The sequence below is a fragment of the Tasmannia lanceolata genome, unplaced genomic scaffold (genome assembly GCF_043159265.1).
Source record: "Tasmannia lanceolata isolate RefF3 unplaced genomic scaffold, GAP_Taslan_0.1 ptg000015l, whole genome shotgun sequence".
NCBI lineage: Eukaryota > Viridiplantae > Streptophyta > Magnoliopsida > Canellales > Winteraceae > Tasmannia > Tasmannia lanceolata.
The window spans coordinates 63246955-63264416 of NW_027518692.1; the positions used below are offsets into that span (position 1 = coordinate 63246955).

The 17462-nt window shown below is 38.8% G+C and overlaps 2 protein-coding genes across 3 annotated transcripts; one reads left to right on the plus strand and one right to left on the minus strand.

Moving 5' to 3' along the window:
- Positions 1-501: 501 nt before the first annotated feature.
- Positions 502-5177, minus strand: LOC143847142 (calcium/calmodulin-regulated receptor-like kinase 1). Of its 2 annotated transcripts, XM_077355848.1 has the most exons (5): positions 4946-5177; positions 2366-2565; positions 2065-2097; positions 1669-1872; positions 502-1000 (listed from the first exon to the last, which is right to left on the minus strand). In XM_077355848.1, the coding sequence occupies exons 2-5, from the start codon at positions 2375-2377 to the stop codon at positions 932-934; spliced, it is 318 nt and encodes a 105-aa protein (XP_077211963.1). In that variant the 5' UTR covers positions 2378-2565; positions 4946-5177; the 3' UTR covers positions 502-931. The 2 variants fall into 2 exon arrangements, with proteins under 2 accessions (XP_077211963.1, XP_077211964.1); XM_077355849.1 differs by lacking the exon at positions 4946-5177 and having other exon boundaries at positions 2366-2775.
- Positions 5178-12700: 7523 nt separating this feature from the next.
- LOC143892962 (chitin-inducible gibberellin-responsive protein 1-like) lies at positions 12701-17014 on the plus strand. Its single transcript, XM_077397884.1, has 2 exons — positions 12701-12857; positions 14975-17014. Exon 2 carries the CDS (start codon positions 15083-15085, stop codon positions 16802-16804), a length of 1722 nt encoding a protein of 573 aa, XP_077253999.1. The 5' UTR covers positions 12701-12857; positions 14975-15082; the 3' UTR covers positions 16805-17014.
- The last annotated feature ends 448 nt before the right edge of the window (positions 17015-17462 follow it).

Below are 17462 nucleotides of genomic sequence, written 5' to 3' on the forward strand. Positions count from 1 at the left end.
CACTCTTTGTAATGACAGTCAATGGGGGCTTGTTATCCCCTTGCCAAACAACCACATTAGTTATCCAACTTTAATATGACAAGTGAGGGGAGTCTTATGACTTACCATGAGGGTTGTGATTGAAGGTCCCATTTGAGGACACGAACTTAATGTAGCCAATTTGTCAAATTGGATTATAACTGATCATTTGCATGTCAGACTGAATTTTGTATTTTGGCATTTCCATGAAGGAGCCCGCAAGACAACGGTCCATATCATACTCCCTATTCGTGGGCACGACTCCCCTATTTATTAATGCAACAAAAACTACAGGAAACACAAATTTCTAAACTGCTTTTATCTGAATACAATGCAAGCAAAGTCATCAGAAATAGAGTTAGTGTTTTGGCACAAGAATATTAAAAAAAAAGTCCTGATAAGGGGTAATGAGTTACACTCATGCTTACAAAAAGAAAACACATAATGAAAGAATAAACCATTTCTCATTTTTCTTCCTGCAGATAAAAGACGATCATACAAAATTAACTTTATCACAATGGAATTAAGATCTATGGGAGCATGAATAGCATTACAACTTGCTCTCAAAACTTCTAGTTCCTTCACTTAAAAATTGAAGACACCAGCCCAAACGAAAAAAAAAAAAACCAAAGAGTGAAATGGAAAAACCTTATCATACTTCCGGCAAATCAGACGTGCTAGCTACATATTCCTCCCTCCCATGTACATTGATCGGAATCTTTTGTTGATCAATGCCAACAGAGAGTTCCTCCACTGTAACAGGTAAGCTTTGCTTGTGATGCTTTCAACTGTGTCGCAACTTCACAATCCTAGAGAGAGCTTGAACAATGTCTCTCATGGAGGGCTGTTTTCTTGAGCTGTGATTGACGTATTTGTATGCAAGGGCTGCCACATCACTCAATTCTAGCAAGTCTTAGTTCCCGTCGAGACGGGAATCGACTATTTCCTCCCACCCAACTTTCCCTTCAGTACTCATCGCCGCCTATTCAGGAGAAAATAATATAAATACAACGACATCCTAATGTTCTAGCATGTACACTTAGCAGACAACCCATCTTAACATGTAAACTCAGAGCCTACTTCTCATATGATTCATACATAGCAGACATCCCCTAGGGTTCTTCACTATGGATCATTCCTCTTACAGTATTAACATGCACACACAAGTATTATTTAGTTGTATAAGTATTTAGCCTACATAAAAGTTTGCATATCATGCATAGAATATGTTATGGTAATTTTATGTATTGTCTTCCCAAAAATTGATAGTGCATAAGAGGAAAGAAATGATTCTGGAATTTCCTGATGAATCATTTCAAAGACAAAAATCGTGAGTACAAATATCATCCCCAACACAAATTAAGCAATGGTTAGTTGGTAATGATCCAGACTGTGCTGATATATGTCCTTGAAGAAAATTCAGAAAATATTCTGTGATTCTGTGAAGCAGTAAAATTTACCGTTTAAAAGTATATTTTGGGCGATGATAAATTCGCACCCCTTTCACGTTAAAAAGCATTAAAGTCTGCCACATATCTTCATTTAAAGGGGTGCGAATTATCCTGCAGAGGGTACAGATTTATCATTACCCTAGATTTTAATCTTATGTAGAATTCAATGAACAGTAAATGATGAGGAAAGAGATCTTACAAGCCCAACATATTCCATAAGACCCTGTTGAGGATTCCTTCCAGCAATCAGTTCAAAAAGTAAGACTCCAAAGCTGTACACATCAATTTTCTTGGTGAAGGCCCTCGTTGATACATACTCAGGATCAAGATAACCAAAAGTTCCCCTAACATTTGATGCATGTGGATTGACCATTTCTTCCTTTGAAAGCCCAAAATCAGCAACCTGTATCATACGTGAAAAACTAAAATATTTGAACATTGGAGCCCACTACTTCCTTCAGTTGGACAATTTTGAAACATCCGTGACATCCCATTTGTACTAATGATGGCACATATGACAATACAAGTGGGTGCTCCAGATCATGACACTTCGACTCCACAGCACCCACAACAAACACAGGCAGAAGATATCTACCTGCAGAGGATTGACCTTTGTCTTCACACTTAACTGCAATTTGTAGGAAACCAAAATAGATCAGATGATCTAGAAACTGTAAACTTCATTGGGAAATATTATCCAACAAAGAGTGGGATTAATTATTTGAACCTCCTGTAATAAAATGTTAAACAAAGGGCTCATAACTTGAAAAACTGTTTTGTAAGAGAGGCACCAAGGAACAAACCCGAGTCCTCTTGAAACAAACTGCGAGAAGGGATTTGTCTATTTTATAGCATTAAAAAACTTTATAAATTAGGAGCATGGAAGAATTACATACTCTATCTCTCATGGACTGATCCAATAGTATGGTCTACAATCCATGTCACTGGATTACCATCATTGGGATCCTTTTAGGCAATGCATTTTCACATCACACATTCTAGAGACCATTATCTACTGCGTCAGGGTAGATCCGCATTCGTATGCCATAGAATTGCCAGCCCCATACGTAACTCTTGTACCATTAGTCACCCTTCACTGTGTCAGGAAGAGAGATAAGAATTGCTGCTTCAGTATGTTTCGTTACAGGTCAACTCATTCCGACATTGTTAAGGAAACAATAAGACCAGAGGTGAAGAATGTGTAAGGGAAAGATCTTACATCACCTCACCTTGACCACTACTAAAATGGTTTGTCTAATAATAAGCGAAGGGTTTAGATATACAATTGTGTTACCAGTCAGGCATTATCAGTGTTTGATTGGATATTTTGCACTGTTTTGAATGAGGAATTATAATTGGTATTGGGAGGGTACTCCTATGTGTAAAAAATGAGAAGTAACATATTGGTTGCTGCAAATAATTCACATGAATCCCATTTCTTATAATTTTACATTCTATAAATGAATGAATCTTACGTTATTATCCGATACGATTTGACCTCAATTACAATTTATGATTCGGTTTCAATTTTCAAAACATTGCCTACAACTGCAATATCCTTAGTTGAAAGACTTATAAGACATGTATTCATGTTCATCACAAGAATTCTCCCAAATTGGAAGAGTTAAGATTGTTCCTTTCAAAAAGTGCCATAATTAAATGTACATCTACTTGTCCCAATGCCTCTATATAATGTCTTATACGGTGTCTTCCTGAATTTTCGTCCGGATGCAAGCATCACATGTCAACAAAATGAAGAAAGGGGTTGAGCTGGAAAGGCAAAATGAAGATAGGGATTGAGATGGAAAGGCAAAATAAGTGACCACTTAATCAACTAGAGAAAAAGTGATATGAATAAAAACAAGATGACCATAGGGCTAATCAGCACAAAGGCAGAAACGGGTCCACGCCTCCACGGGTCCCACTTTGAAATTAGAATGATCCATCATTCATCAAAATTGCAGGACCCTGTCATCTAAAAAAGATATATGAGAACTCCTAGGATTGTAGTCCTCTTTCCCTAAGTCCGGACATCTTTAGTTCAGCACTGCAGTAATCTAAAGCATGGTAACCCTGAAAAGTAGGGGTGCAACTCGGGTCGGGTTGGGTCGGGTTGAGGCCAACCTGACCCAACCCGAGGAACCCATTTTTCCAACCCGACCCGACCCGACCCGATTTCACCATTTGTTTGATTTCTCCATTTTTTTTGTATTTTCATCTCATCCTAGTCATTAGATGTTCCCCAACAAGAGGGTTAATTAGGACAACTTTCACCAAAATTTTTATTTCTTTCTAAATTTGAGTTATATAATGACAAAACAAATATAGAAGTAAATTTTTTATACATATTTGAATTGGAAATCGGGTTTCGGGTTGCCCGACACCCCAACCCGATTTCCAATTCGGGTTGATTTTTCCCAACCCAACCCAACCCAAATTCGGGTTCGGGTTTAACCCAACCCAAGTTGCACCCCTACTGAAAAGTCCCTTTATAGGTCCATGAAAGCTGTATGCCCCATCCTTTCTGCCAGATACTTGAAAACTAAATACCACTAACCCATCAACTTTACATTCTAAGGTGGACAATGTTCACGTTTGACACCTGAGGACGGTAGAACCCAAAAAATGAGGTACATCAGCATGTGTTGCAATCACACAGATGAGTTTTGGGCCTTTTGGCGTGTATAACCACTCAATCGTCCACTTCTAACAAAAGTGATTGACCCAACTCTGGATCATCTTATCAAAACGATTATTGTTAAAAGTGAGTGACCGTTCATCAGAAATATTAGTCTGAATACTGAAGAAGGTGGCCTTGGATAATTCAATACTGTCCTAGTGGAAATCTCTACTCTGCCTTTGATTCCTGATCTCTACTTTCCCAAAGCCTAGATTCCGTCCAACTTAAGACTCCTTTCCTTTACAATGATAGAAAACTATCATTAGTTTTACCCCCCCCCCCCCACCCCATCATCTCTTAAAGGGTCTCTAAACAAGGGGAATCAAATCACATCTTCACGCTGTCAAAAGAATTACCAGCCTTCTAGTTTTAAGAGTTGCAGTAACCCATGTTTCATAAACATTGTTAATAACAGATTAATATGGCAGGGAAATCTGATTCTAAGAAGCTAAATTGCAGCATGTATATGACAAAAGAATTTTTTAAGGAAATGAACACACTTGTAAGAATATTTGGGCATTCCTGATACTGACACAACAGTCAATCTGATAAGATCCGCACTTATCTTGACACTGACTAAAATCTGATAAGATCAGCCCTTATCTTGACATTGACTAAAATCTGACCAGAAACATTAAATCAAGAAATGATACATTCAACTAAATCACTTGCGAGACATACGACAAGTTCGAACAGAAAATCCGAGAAGATCAGATGAAATTCAAACAAAAGGTCGCCCAAAAAATAATTAATAAAATCTCGAAAAGGCTAAAAACCTGAATCTACTGTTACTTACGAGTTACGGCCAAAGGAAAAGTAGAGACTTTCAGATCAATCCAGAATCCTCAAACCTATCTACGTAGATTCAATGATCATCGAGAAGTTGGATTTCAGGACTGAAATCATAGGATTCGCAGAGGAATTCGTGAAATTCCATTCCAGATGTAAGATCGAGTGAAGGAAAGAACAAGGGAATATTACGTAAATGCCACTACTTTTTGACGTGACGAAAATGGCCTTTCCCTAGATTTCTGTTTCACTTGATATTCCCCTGTGGTGTCGTGGCTCGGCCTACCTAACAACATGGCATTGGCATTAGCATTAGCCTGTTCCAAACCTTGGAAAACCTTGTTGGGCATATTTGGTGAAGGGATAGTGCTTAGCCTGGATAGAAGAGTTACAAAACATAAACAATTTCTCCAGGCTCGTACCTCCTCTCATGGAATTGTTGGCCCATTGTTACCTCCTAGTTGCCAGTCAAGGATATAGAAATCTGTAGAGGGTGTCCATTCCCTTATAAGCCCCATCCACATCTCTACACTTTTCCGATGTGGGGTCTTGCTTTTGTGTGGAACCCCCAATATTATCCCCCTCTACGTGGAAGCAATATGGACAATCTCGCCCCTCCGCACGGCGCCAACGGGAAAACTACGAGATCTTCTCTGAGAGAATTTCACCATCCTCAAGGCACACCGGTGTTACCGAGATCTTCCCCGAGGGACATTTTCATCCTCGGAGGCACACCAGGGTTATCACACCCTAGCTCCGGTACCATTTGTAGATACTCAGGTATAACTCACTATTGAGAAAATCCGCCAGGCAAAACAATCCGATCATGCACAAATTAAACATAAAGTAAAATAAATACAAGCAAGCCACAAGATGAACACCAAGATTTTATGAAGAAAATCAAGATATTTGATGGGATGGTGAGAACTTTATCTTACATGAGGCATGTCCCAGATCTGATGAAAATCTATTGTAATATTTGTTACTTCTTTATTAGTGAAGTATTTCTCTTGGATCGCCCGTGGACGTAGGCTTTCCCGAACCACGTAAAAAAAGTGTATTTTTTTGTGGTTGCTATTGTGTGGCTTATTTTATCTTGTTTTAGATAGCAGATTTTGATTGGACCTTTGATTTTCTACACTTACCCTTAAAAGCTAGCCATTAAGGGGGAGGGTGCCCATTCTCTTATAAGGTCATCCACATCTCTATACTTTTCCAATGTGGGATCTTGCTTTTGAGTGGAACCCCCAACAAAATTTCACCTAAAACATGAGATTTCAATATCTCATTCCTTTCGATTTCCCTCTCTACCTATCATAAACTAGGTGTGCAATTTTGCCCGGGTTTGGTTAAGCTTTTGGAAAAAAAAATGAGTTTACGGTAGAAGCTCAAAATTGAATTGGAATCAACCCAAGCCCGACTAGATTTTTTGGTAAAAGCTCAACCAAAATTTCCAAAAATCAACCCGAGTTGCACTTCTTCTACGCAATTGGCAGTTGATTGGTAGGTGAGCAATGAAAGCAAACGTATATCCTCTGCTTCCCTTCTCTTCTTCGTTCTCCTTATGTAATAAAAAATCAGGTGGTCGTTGATGAAATAAACCCTACTCCAGACAAAATAAACCCCTTGCTAAATACATCCATTATTTAGATGATATGACCCTAATTTTTATTTTTATTTTGAATGGTGACGATTTTCATATATATAACAGATGAAGACCGAGATGGTCGATACAGCTAAGCCAAAACAACAAAACATACACAAAATAGTTATGCTATGCTACAAACAAGGGGTAAAAAGGAATAGGGGGTCAAGGGGGCAGATAATCATAAATCTCTAGTCCCTCCTTTGATATCCTCGCAAGCCTATCAGCTACCCAATTGGATGATCTCCTGACATTCTGAAAGGAGATGGACGAATGACCCACCTGGTCTAGCATCTCATCAAAGAACAATGCGAATCTCCAAGAGTAGCTAAGGGAACATCTTAACCATCGGATCAGAGTCTCATTCCACCACCACTTTGTCTAGACTTTCTATGTTAAGAAGCTTTGAATCTTGGTGTACTTCCCTTACCTCCACCTCGCTGGCAATATGACCCTAAAATTGCACCACTATAATCGTAATTTTCCAGATCAATTACTTGTCAATCGATGATCAAGTAAAAAAAAGTGAATTTCTAAATTTAAGCTCTACGATTGAATGTCCAGAGATGCTCAGGATAAGTAATTTAGAGAAGTAAGATGAAATTTAATTACTTTGATAGCTTACGCAAAATCCTAACTTCCCATGCTGTATATTTTTTGTTGCTAAATGTGAACAGGTGTTTTGAGATAGTTTTTGACGGCCTGTGGTCAATGAGTAAAAATAATATACTATTGGATGTTAGGATGGGGGTTGGCTTATTAATTTATTCCGTAGGGGATCCCAAGCAAGATCTGTGACATGAATCATTCAAAGCTGAGACCCACTACGCCTACTATGGGTGGGCCTCACTGTGTTAAAACTGAAGCTGCGCCATACTTCAGCATTCTTCAAGAATTATAGCTGAAGACAAAATGCTGAAAAGAAAGTTACTTTTATGCTCCTACCTAAAAGACACCTATTGGGACCCACGTCTGCCCCCACTTAAGTGATCAAATCTATTGATCCGAACGGCAACCATAAGTCAGACCAAATGTAACGTTGAGAACGATTGAGTAGAGGTTTTATCGATGAACAACTAGAGGCAGATGTTTGACATCTGATATAACCTCTACCGGCAGTCAAGTCCTCAGTTAAAAACCAACTTTCTTGTAGTGATATGGAATGTCCCTTTAGGATGGGACCAATACAATGTGGGTTTGTTGTAAGATCCCAAACATTGCCTTTTACCATTGATCGTGAAAGTGACTTTATGCAAGGGAGGGCAGTAATTTTAATTGATACACACTTCTTGCTGGTCATGTTGGGCCATAAATCTCTCTTCCGTAGAGACTCTTCATTCCTCCTTTGGCTGTGTCTTTTACAAGGGTCATGTTCTTATTTCAGATAACAGACTTCTGGGAAGATATAGGGAAGGTGTGATTGGCATCTTCCTATGACTTTCACTAGATAACGCCAAAAACCATTCCACAAGTGTGACATCTTGTTCCAAAATTTCAACTTGGTCGTAGACAAGGAATCTCTCCAAACCTTTGGACACTTGCATATAGTCAGCGACACTGCTCTGAATCATAATCTTAGAAGAAAAATGGAAGCTCAACTGTGGGCCCACACTTCCCCATCTATTCAACGTTGTCGTACACGCGGTTTTTCATGTCAACATATAGGTAGTGGGCGCCACCAGGTTGCAAGAACGATGCATGCCTCAGATTAAGGCATACATGTGTTATAAATTCTCCCTATAAAGTAGTCAATTCCATGGAGAGTTTAATGTTGGGCTGCGACTTGATGCTACCAAATTGCGAAAGTGGAAAGCACACTTTCACATAAATTAACCCTATAATTATTTTGTTATTTTCAAAGAGATAGAGCCATTTTATCATTTTCTAAACTATTCATATGGCATTGAACAGATTTGCATAGGCCGACATTCTTATTCATATGGTGCACTATTTCACCGAATCATGGTTTGGAGATGTGTGAGTTTAATATTACTTAAGACGAGTTTAACTCGGTGAGTTGGAGCTTGCTTCCACAATTAATCAACTCAGCATAGTGCCTTTTATCTCCACCGCACATGTGGAACTTGGACTCATGGGTCATAATCTAAAACCATATTGAAAATTCACTTTCTGTTCATAGTTACAAAATTCTCAGGATAATTGAAAAATCATGAATCATTTATGCCCCTTTGAAACATCCGGTGGGAGTCGATGCCTAACCCCAGCTTACCTATAAAAAAAAAGAAAAAAAAATTTGAAATTTTTTTAAAAAAATGTTAATTAAATGTGTACCCAACAACAGTGTATGTAGCAATCAGCTCCATTGAATCCGTCTGACGTGAAGTACATCAGCCCCTCTTCTTTTTTTTCTTTTTTTTGGTAAACTGAGGTTAGGCAAGACCCCGACCAGAATTCATTAATGGAATAACAATTACAATCTGAGATATGGGACTCCGTCGGAGTCATTTCTTACAAGTACATCAGCCTTTCTACAGTCATTGACACACTGGCACTGGGTGCCCCAAGTAATCCAAAGGGCGGATATATTGCTTCCCTTTTTCTTTTTCTTTTTTTACAAAACTCTTGATTTTTGTTTTAACATTTGGTTTGCCGAATTATTCCTCAATCCTAATTTTTTAATTATGTACTATAAATTGAATAAAATTTTTACCTTTTCTTGGGATTTTATCTTAGTTGGAAAGGCTTTTGTTTTCTGCAGGCCAGCAGCGTAGTAGTACATTTTAATACCAATGACTCAGGTGAGTTGACAAGATTGACTGAGCGAGTTAGGTTGCAATCAAGTGACAACTGAGTTGGGTTTTTTTTATTCTTTTGCTCTTTTCTCTCCCTCCTCTGCACGAGTCTTTTGTAGCAGAGAAAAATCCGATGATTTTGTTAGCCTTGGACTTATATTTTGTTTCAATCATGATTCCATACCGACTTTTACTCCGTGATTAGTTGTCATTTCCGTCGTCTTTTGTTCATTCGTGCATAGAATGATATGATTCTCATGCCTTTCTTGTCACTTCATTTCATTTGGATACGTTGTTGAAACTTCACATGAACGGTTTTTTCAGATGATAATGATGATGATAACCAGCTTCCAACTTTATTCTTCTTATGCCCATGTGAATATGCGGAATGCTCGTCTCTTTTTCATCCTCTAATACTTATCTTACTATTGCTAGTGCGAGGCGCGACCAACACCCGACGCTTGCGGAATCCAACATTTTACACCTCATGTTATTAATGTGATGGGAGCCACCATGTTTTTCATGGGGTGGGGCCCAACTTTTAAAACTCACACTTTTGATTGTGTGGGACCCACCATTTTACCCACATGCATAGCATTGGCCCGAAATAATAATTATAATGTTGGATGGTGATGATACAGCTATTAGAATAGATCAAATCTGACCGTTGGATCTTGAAGGTATTAAATTAGGCAACAGATGTTAAATTAGATAGTTAGATTATATTAGGATTATCTCTCTCTAATGCTTATCTTCATTTTCTTATCTTTATCTCTTAAGCGCTATATATAATAAGCACACAATAGAGATTATTAAAATCATTGAGTTTAGTAAAATCCAATCGTCTTACAATTAATTGTGTCACCCTCAAAATTATGCACTTCCACCTGTATCAATTTGATCAATATTTAATAAGGTAAATTGTACAAAAATAGGACAAGGCCACATGGGTGGAAGAGCCTAAATTTATTGGTAGAAATTAATACAGCTCCCCACCCATATCTTAAACATCAAGGTGCCCATGACCAAACATTTGTGTACTCTTCCAAGAAGTGGCTCATGGATTGCGTTTGACTCAGAGATTATGGGTACATATTATTCTTTTGAATATTAATCTTGTTAAGGTCATAGATAATTTCCTATTCATATATTCCATTTATGTTGAACTTGAATTCCATGAGGCGACTGAAGAATTTGATCATTGACATTGAATATAGATCGTTGCTCATTTTCCTTTGCCTTGTTTTTACAAGCCAAAATGTTTTAAAGGTCGAGCCAAAAGGTTTTAAAGGTCTGATGTATCGATCATATCAGACCCGATCTGATATCTATATATATATAGGTCGAAGGAGGTTTGACCCCCACCCCGAAATGTTGCTTATTTCAATGAGGAAAAATATGGGAAATTGGGAGGTTCAATTCCTGCTTACCTACCAAAAAAATTGAAAATTTTACCCCTCCTTAGGTCATTAATGGCTTTTCTTCTCCTCCTCAACTTCCCCGAAAGCGAGTGATTTGATATTCCACATTGGACTAAGTAGAAAGTGAGCAATCTCATCAGGCATTCGATCTCAACCTAAAGCTCGGCCTCCCATATGGTTGGTGTAAAATGGAGGAATGAAATTAACATCTAGTGGTCCTTCAATAGTCAGGTTGTGGTCCTAAAATCTTATCGAAAAAATGATCTTGCCTTCTCATTTACTTGTTGTAAAATGGACGAATGAAATTAACATCTGGTAGAACCGACACTAAATTATTATTTTTAATCACTGATAATTTTTATTATTTTCAGTTTTAAGAAATTAAATTCCATCATTTATATGACACGGCATTGATTAAAGGGAAAACTACCTGCATCAAAACATATCTACAAGAATCCCCTCAATTTTTTTAGGAGGAAGCCTAAACTGAAGGGAGCCCTTGCAAAAAAGATGTGAAAGAGCTCCCCCATTGGCTGCACATCACCATCATGTTTGACTGCATGATTAGGGCTGCAACTCGAGCCGGGTTTTACCCGACCCGCATCGACCCGACCCGAAAATAGCCTGGGTTGGGTTCAGGTTTCATGGGTTTCGGGTCGAGCTGGGTTGAACATTCAAAAGCCCGCATGAATCTCGAGTCGAGCCGGGTTTGAAGGGGCCCGACCCCACCCGAGTTACATAAGTTATATATAATATGTACATTTTTTTCTATTGTTAGTTAAAAGTTAAAAAGTGAAAACACACGCACCCACTGTTATTGTATGTGAGTGTAATTTCTGCTTCTATGAGTTGAGTTGATTCAAGTGTTTGATTCAGCATTGTTTGATTGTAATTACAACATTGTTTGATTCAAGTGTAATGTGAGTGTAATTACATCATTGTTTGATTCAAGTATAATGTGAATGTAATTTCTGCTTCTATGAGTTGAGTTGCCTTGCCAAACAAGAATTTTCCTTAAAATTTGCGTCAACGTGAAAAAATCCGACCCGAACCGACCCGACCCGAGATTTATCATGGGTAGGGCCGGGTTTGGGAATCGTGGGTTTTCCGGAAAAAAAACCCGACCCGACCCGACCCAAGATATTGGTTCTCCAAATCCCGACCCGCCCGACCCGAGTTGCAGCCCTATGCATGATGGTGGTGTGCAGCTAATAGGAGGGCCATTTCACCTCTTTTCTGCAAGGGCTCCCTTCGGTCTAGAATCCTTCCTTTAGTAGCTTTTAATTTTTTCCTCTACTCATTTTACCCTTAATTATGTTACCTAACTAGCAAATCCTTAAAATGGATTTAAATAAGGTGCTTGATTTTGGATCCGTTTGTCCGAGAAGGGAAATTCAGTCTAGCTTTGATCACATCATGCATGATATTTCTTTGAAAGTTCAGTCATACTGTAGACGTGTTTTGACTATTTTTCTGAAAGACAAGTTAGGTCTGCTCTCTCTTGTCTATTTACACGTCTCAGTGTTATACAAATCTAATTTTTTTAATCAAAACGTGATGCACGGTCTCTTAGTCAAATTACTCTTAATTAAAACTTCCCCACCCGGTTGCCACGTCAGTCATCAAAGAAGAATGTAGACTGTGACGTGGCTGATTTGTCGCCGTCCAATTCGTCATGCTAATGTCACATAACCATCAGCGTTTAAACCAGTGCATGTTAGTATTGTCCTTATATATCCAGCTAGCATAAACGGAATGCGCTCCAGACATGTCTCTGTACCATTACATATTAGTAGTTTCATATTATATTCAGCTAACATAAACCGAATGCGCTTCATAGCTGTAATCCCCAAAAGAATGTTCCATACACGTGTAATCGTTGTCCCTCACATTGACGTTTGTCCGTCAAAGGACGCGGACGCCGACCCAAAAGAGCGCCGTTAAAACAAACGGTTACCGTTCCATTACTCTCTTATTTATCTAACTCGGAGCTCGGTTGCTGATTTCATTTTCTCCTGTTCTTCGTTCTCAAAAAGAATAGAGGAGAAGACCAAAAGAAATTAGAAAAGGGATTTTGTAATCAATTTCAAAAAGCCTCAGGTAAATTGCTGAATCTTATAAACTATTTTTTGATTGCATATTTTTATCTTGTAAATCTGATTTTCTTGAAGGAAATTTTGTTTTATATGATCAATTTTCTTTGAGTTTGACGTTTTCTAGGGTTACTCTTTTAGTATATTTTGGTTCCGTTGAGATGATTCTGTTTCTCATAGGGTTTTCATTTGAGTTCATCAACTTTTGGCGGACAGATCGTGTAAAAGTTAGGGTTTTTGATATCTGAGACCGGAGATGAAGAAGAAAATCTGTCTTTAGTGTCTCTCGGTGATTTCAGTAGAAAAAAAAATCAATTTTTTTTGCGACATTTTGTAAGCGTTAGGGTTTGTTGAACTTTCATTGATTTTCTTTTATTGGCTTAGGATTGTAAATCATTATTTGTTTTTTATACAAGCTGAGAGATTTACAATTACTATTTTCTGTTGCGGAGCTTGTTCTGTCATCATGTTTAAATGATATTTAATTGTATGGTGTGAAAACAGGAATAATTTTAGGGATACATTAGAAACTTATTTGTTAAGTTTTGATTTTAGTGTTAAATTCCTTTGATTTTAATGTAATTCGTTTCTTTCTTTCTTGACAGCTAACGTGTAAGTAAAAAAGAAAAAAAAAAAAACTTCATGTGATACTGATATTTGTCGATCCCATCTATTGTCAAAAGATAAGGTTGGCAGGGATAGGTTGATTTTATAATTTAAGTCCGTTTGAAGGATCAACAATCGAAAACAAATTTGTCAAATTACAATGGAAACATTTGCAAGAAAATTCTCTCTTGGAAGGTAAGAAGCCTTCGAAGAAATGACCTTTATAGGGCCAAATCAGATGTAGCTGAACTTTTAATTATAGTCTCTTCGAAAATGGGGTTTGGTTTGGTTCTTACCACCAAAATGTATAAAGGTACACAACTTGAGAAGCTCTTTTCTGTGCAAAAAGGGTTATGTTCTTAGAAACCTCTCCCTTAACTGGTTGCATGTATTTATCATTTTAGTTATAACTGTCGGTGCATGCCCTACTTAGGTTCTTATCTGCTTTGAAATCTACCGCGTTCGCACCTTTCCTTCTGCATACAGTAGCCTCGGTGTTGACAGAAAAAAAGTTGAAATATCAAGCAAAATTGTATAGACACTCAAACCATAATATCCAGCTTCTCCCGCCCCATAAACCATATGATAAAAAGGAGAGGGGGGGAGAGGGGCAAATACAAATACAAGAGGCATATTTGTCCAATCATTTCTTTAACAGAAAATCTTCAGGTGATGGGAAACCAGTCAAGGTGGAGGTTTTTGGGAAAGTGTCATGTTTCTTCTGATTTAGTGGGAAACCAAAATAGAAACAAACTCCTTTTAGTGTTTTTTTTTTTTTTTTTGGGTAAACAGAAGAGTTGCGGTTTGCAGGCCCATCACGTTGTAATTGTTTGATTTTGTTTTCTCATAGTGGAGATCGTGTTCTCGCCCGTGGATTTTTACTTTCTTGCTTTTATTTCTACCTTCTGTTTGTTTGTGCACGATCGTATCGGATTTTACCTCGCAGATTTCTCAACAATTCTTGCTTTTATTTGTACTTTACAAATGCTTGTTTTTGTGATATGATTTACACCTCAAAATGATGAGGTGTAGGGAAGCCAAACATATGCAAGGATCAACTTATTTGTTAAATTTGAGCTTAGATATATAAAAGAATGGTCCTAATGAACCATTTCAAAAAAAAAGGAATTGTCCTAATGAATCTAGTGGCTAGAATCTATTTAAATTTTGCATGAATCTTTCCCCCAAATTATTGAAGTAACTAAAACTGTTTACTTAGTTATTCCATGGTTGCAAAAGAAACTTAAGATGTCTTGGTTGTAATATATTTGAATAATAGTGGTACTGTCTTCTTTATTCATGCTACTTTGGTAAAATCAAATCACCAATTCACGTTTCCAGAACAAATGTTCCCCTGGCTTATGGACACAAGTACTACACGATGTATTACTGCTACAACTGCAACTACCAAAATGATGATTCAAGCAATAAAGCAGGGGATGACCCCTCACACTTTTAGCTGTTAAACTTTCATGCTTTCTATGGCATTCACTTTACGGAGGGTCTATATTGTTGCAGGTTGAATTCTATCATCCTTTAGAGAAAGCAATGTATTGCTCTTTGCAATAAAGAACATAGTTGCCCAGCAATAACGGGTCAGAGGTATCTCCATGCTGTCCCCTAAGTATGGATTCAAGCCAGCATTTTAGGTACTGCATACCCGGTACAGACATATCCTATGAATTTACCCCTTCCAGTACTCTTGATAATTCTGAGTGGATGCTGGGGCCCATGAAATTTGAAATAGGGAGCTCGCCTGACTCACCCCTTTCCACCCACTTCGATCACGATTCCTTTTCTGTATTGAGCAACAGCCGGGAGCAGTACAGCTCCACTGAGAACCTCTCAGGGATCAGCCCTTCGCTTGACTTCTCATTAGAAACGGATAGTTCCTTCCAGAGGTCTCCAATTAATCTTCAAGAGAAACCACAGGTTCCTTATGATGCAGTTCGCAGTATGAAGAGCACTTTACAGGAATTAGAGTGTGTTCTTATGGGCCCCGACACCAACGACGCTAGAACTCCTTGTTCTGCTTTTAGCGGAGATCAACAGACAGAAACTTCAGAGCAGCAATCGAAGGCATGGGGCCCCAAGTCTCATCAAGAGGTCACACTGGTTCAGCCTCAACCATCCATTGTTGGCAAGTATAATAAACAAGGCCATGGTGTTCAGCCGGACAAATGTCAGAGATTGATCAATGAAACTTACTCTCAGGGTACACCACGTGGTGATCTGAAATTATTGCTGATTGAGTGTGCAAGGGCTATCTCTGAAAACAGGATGGACGATTTTGAAAAGTTAATTCAAGTGGCCCGAAGTGCTGTTTCCATTTGTGGCGAACCAATTCAGCGTCTGGGTGCATACATGGTAGAAGGGTTGGTGGCTAGGAAAGAGGCCTCAGGTACTAACATCTACCGAGCACTGAGGTGCAAAGAACCAGAAAGCAAAGAATTGCTTTCCTACATGCACATTTTATACGAAATTTGCCCATATTTCAAGTTTGGTTACATGGCAGCCAATGGGGCAATTGCTGAAGCGTTAAGAAATGAGGATCACATACACATCATAGACTTCCAGATTGCTCAGGGGACGCAATGGGTTACTCTAATACAAGCATTAGCAGCAAGGCCAGGTGGAGCACCACACGTTAGGATCACAGGGATTGATGATCCAGTCTCAAAATATGCTCGTGGAGATGGTTTACAGGTTGTTGGAAAACTGCTAGCAGCAATGTCTCAGAAGTTTAAAATTCCAGTTGAGTTCCACCCATTGCCCGTCTTTGCTCCGGATGTTAGGCGGGAAATGCTGGACATCAGACCGGGGGAGGCGCTCGCGGTCAATTTTACCCTTCAGCTTCACCACACACCGGACGAGAGTGTAGATGTGAGCAATCCGAGAGACGAGTTGCTGAGGATGGTGAGGTCATTATCGCCCAAGGTGACTACTCTGGTCGAACAAGAGTCGAATACAAACACAACCCCGTTCTTTACAAGGTTTGTGGAAACTCTGGATTACTATTCCGCCATTTTTGAATCAATTGATGTCACCCTGCCAAGGGATAACAAGGATCGAATCAACGTTGAGCAGCACTGCCTAGCAAAAGACATTGTGAATATCATTGCTTGCGAGAGGAAGGATAGGGTTGAAAGGCATGAGCTGCTGGGGAAATGGAAGTCTAGGCTGACCATGGCAGGTTTCCAGCCATTCCCACTGAGCTCTTATGTGAATTCAGTGATAAGGTCATTGTTGAGGTGTTACTCTGAGAACTATACTCTGGTGGAGAAGGATGGAGCTATGCTGCTGGGCTGGAAGGATAGGAATTTGATTTCGGCTTCTGCGTGGCACTGAAGAGAGAGAGAGAGAGAGAGAGAGAGAGAGAGAGAGAGAGAGAGAGATTACCTATATGTTTTCCTAGTGTATTTATATGTGATGTAGGGTTCTATCTTTCTGTGATAAGTTCCTTCTTTGAAACCCTGGTTCCAGTGTAACTTTATGTTGGCTGGCACCAGTTGCTATACATTTTTGCTATAATTTTCCATGCTGAGATTTTAGGTGTTACTGTGAGCTTCTTAGTCAGTCAATGCTTGCCCCAAAATCATTAATTGCCAGTTTATTTAGTTGGGTTGGTTTGGTACTCTTTTTGGGTTTGCTTCTCTTGGGGTTGATAATTTGTGGCTAGTATTCCAAGCATGGTGTGTTCGTGGTGCATTCCAAAATTGCGACTCTCTTGCAGTTTCTTATTTTATAACTGACCGATGATGTTTCCGGCCCCTGAATATCCCAGTTGCAGGTAGATTTGGCGTAGAAATGACCTTTGCTTTGATACCTTCCACCCACCCCGCCTCCTACCTCCCATGTGTGTGAGCAAAAGATAACTAATGCCCTGCTCGTTTTGGAGTTTTAGTATTAATTTTGAGTCCATAACTAATTATTGGCTGAAAATTAAATACAATTTTGAGTCCAATATTCATATTTGGACTCAGAATCAATTCTAAAAATTCATGAC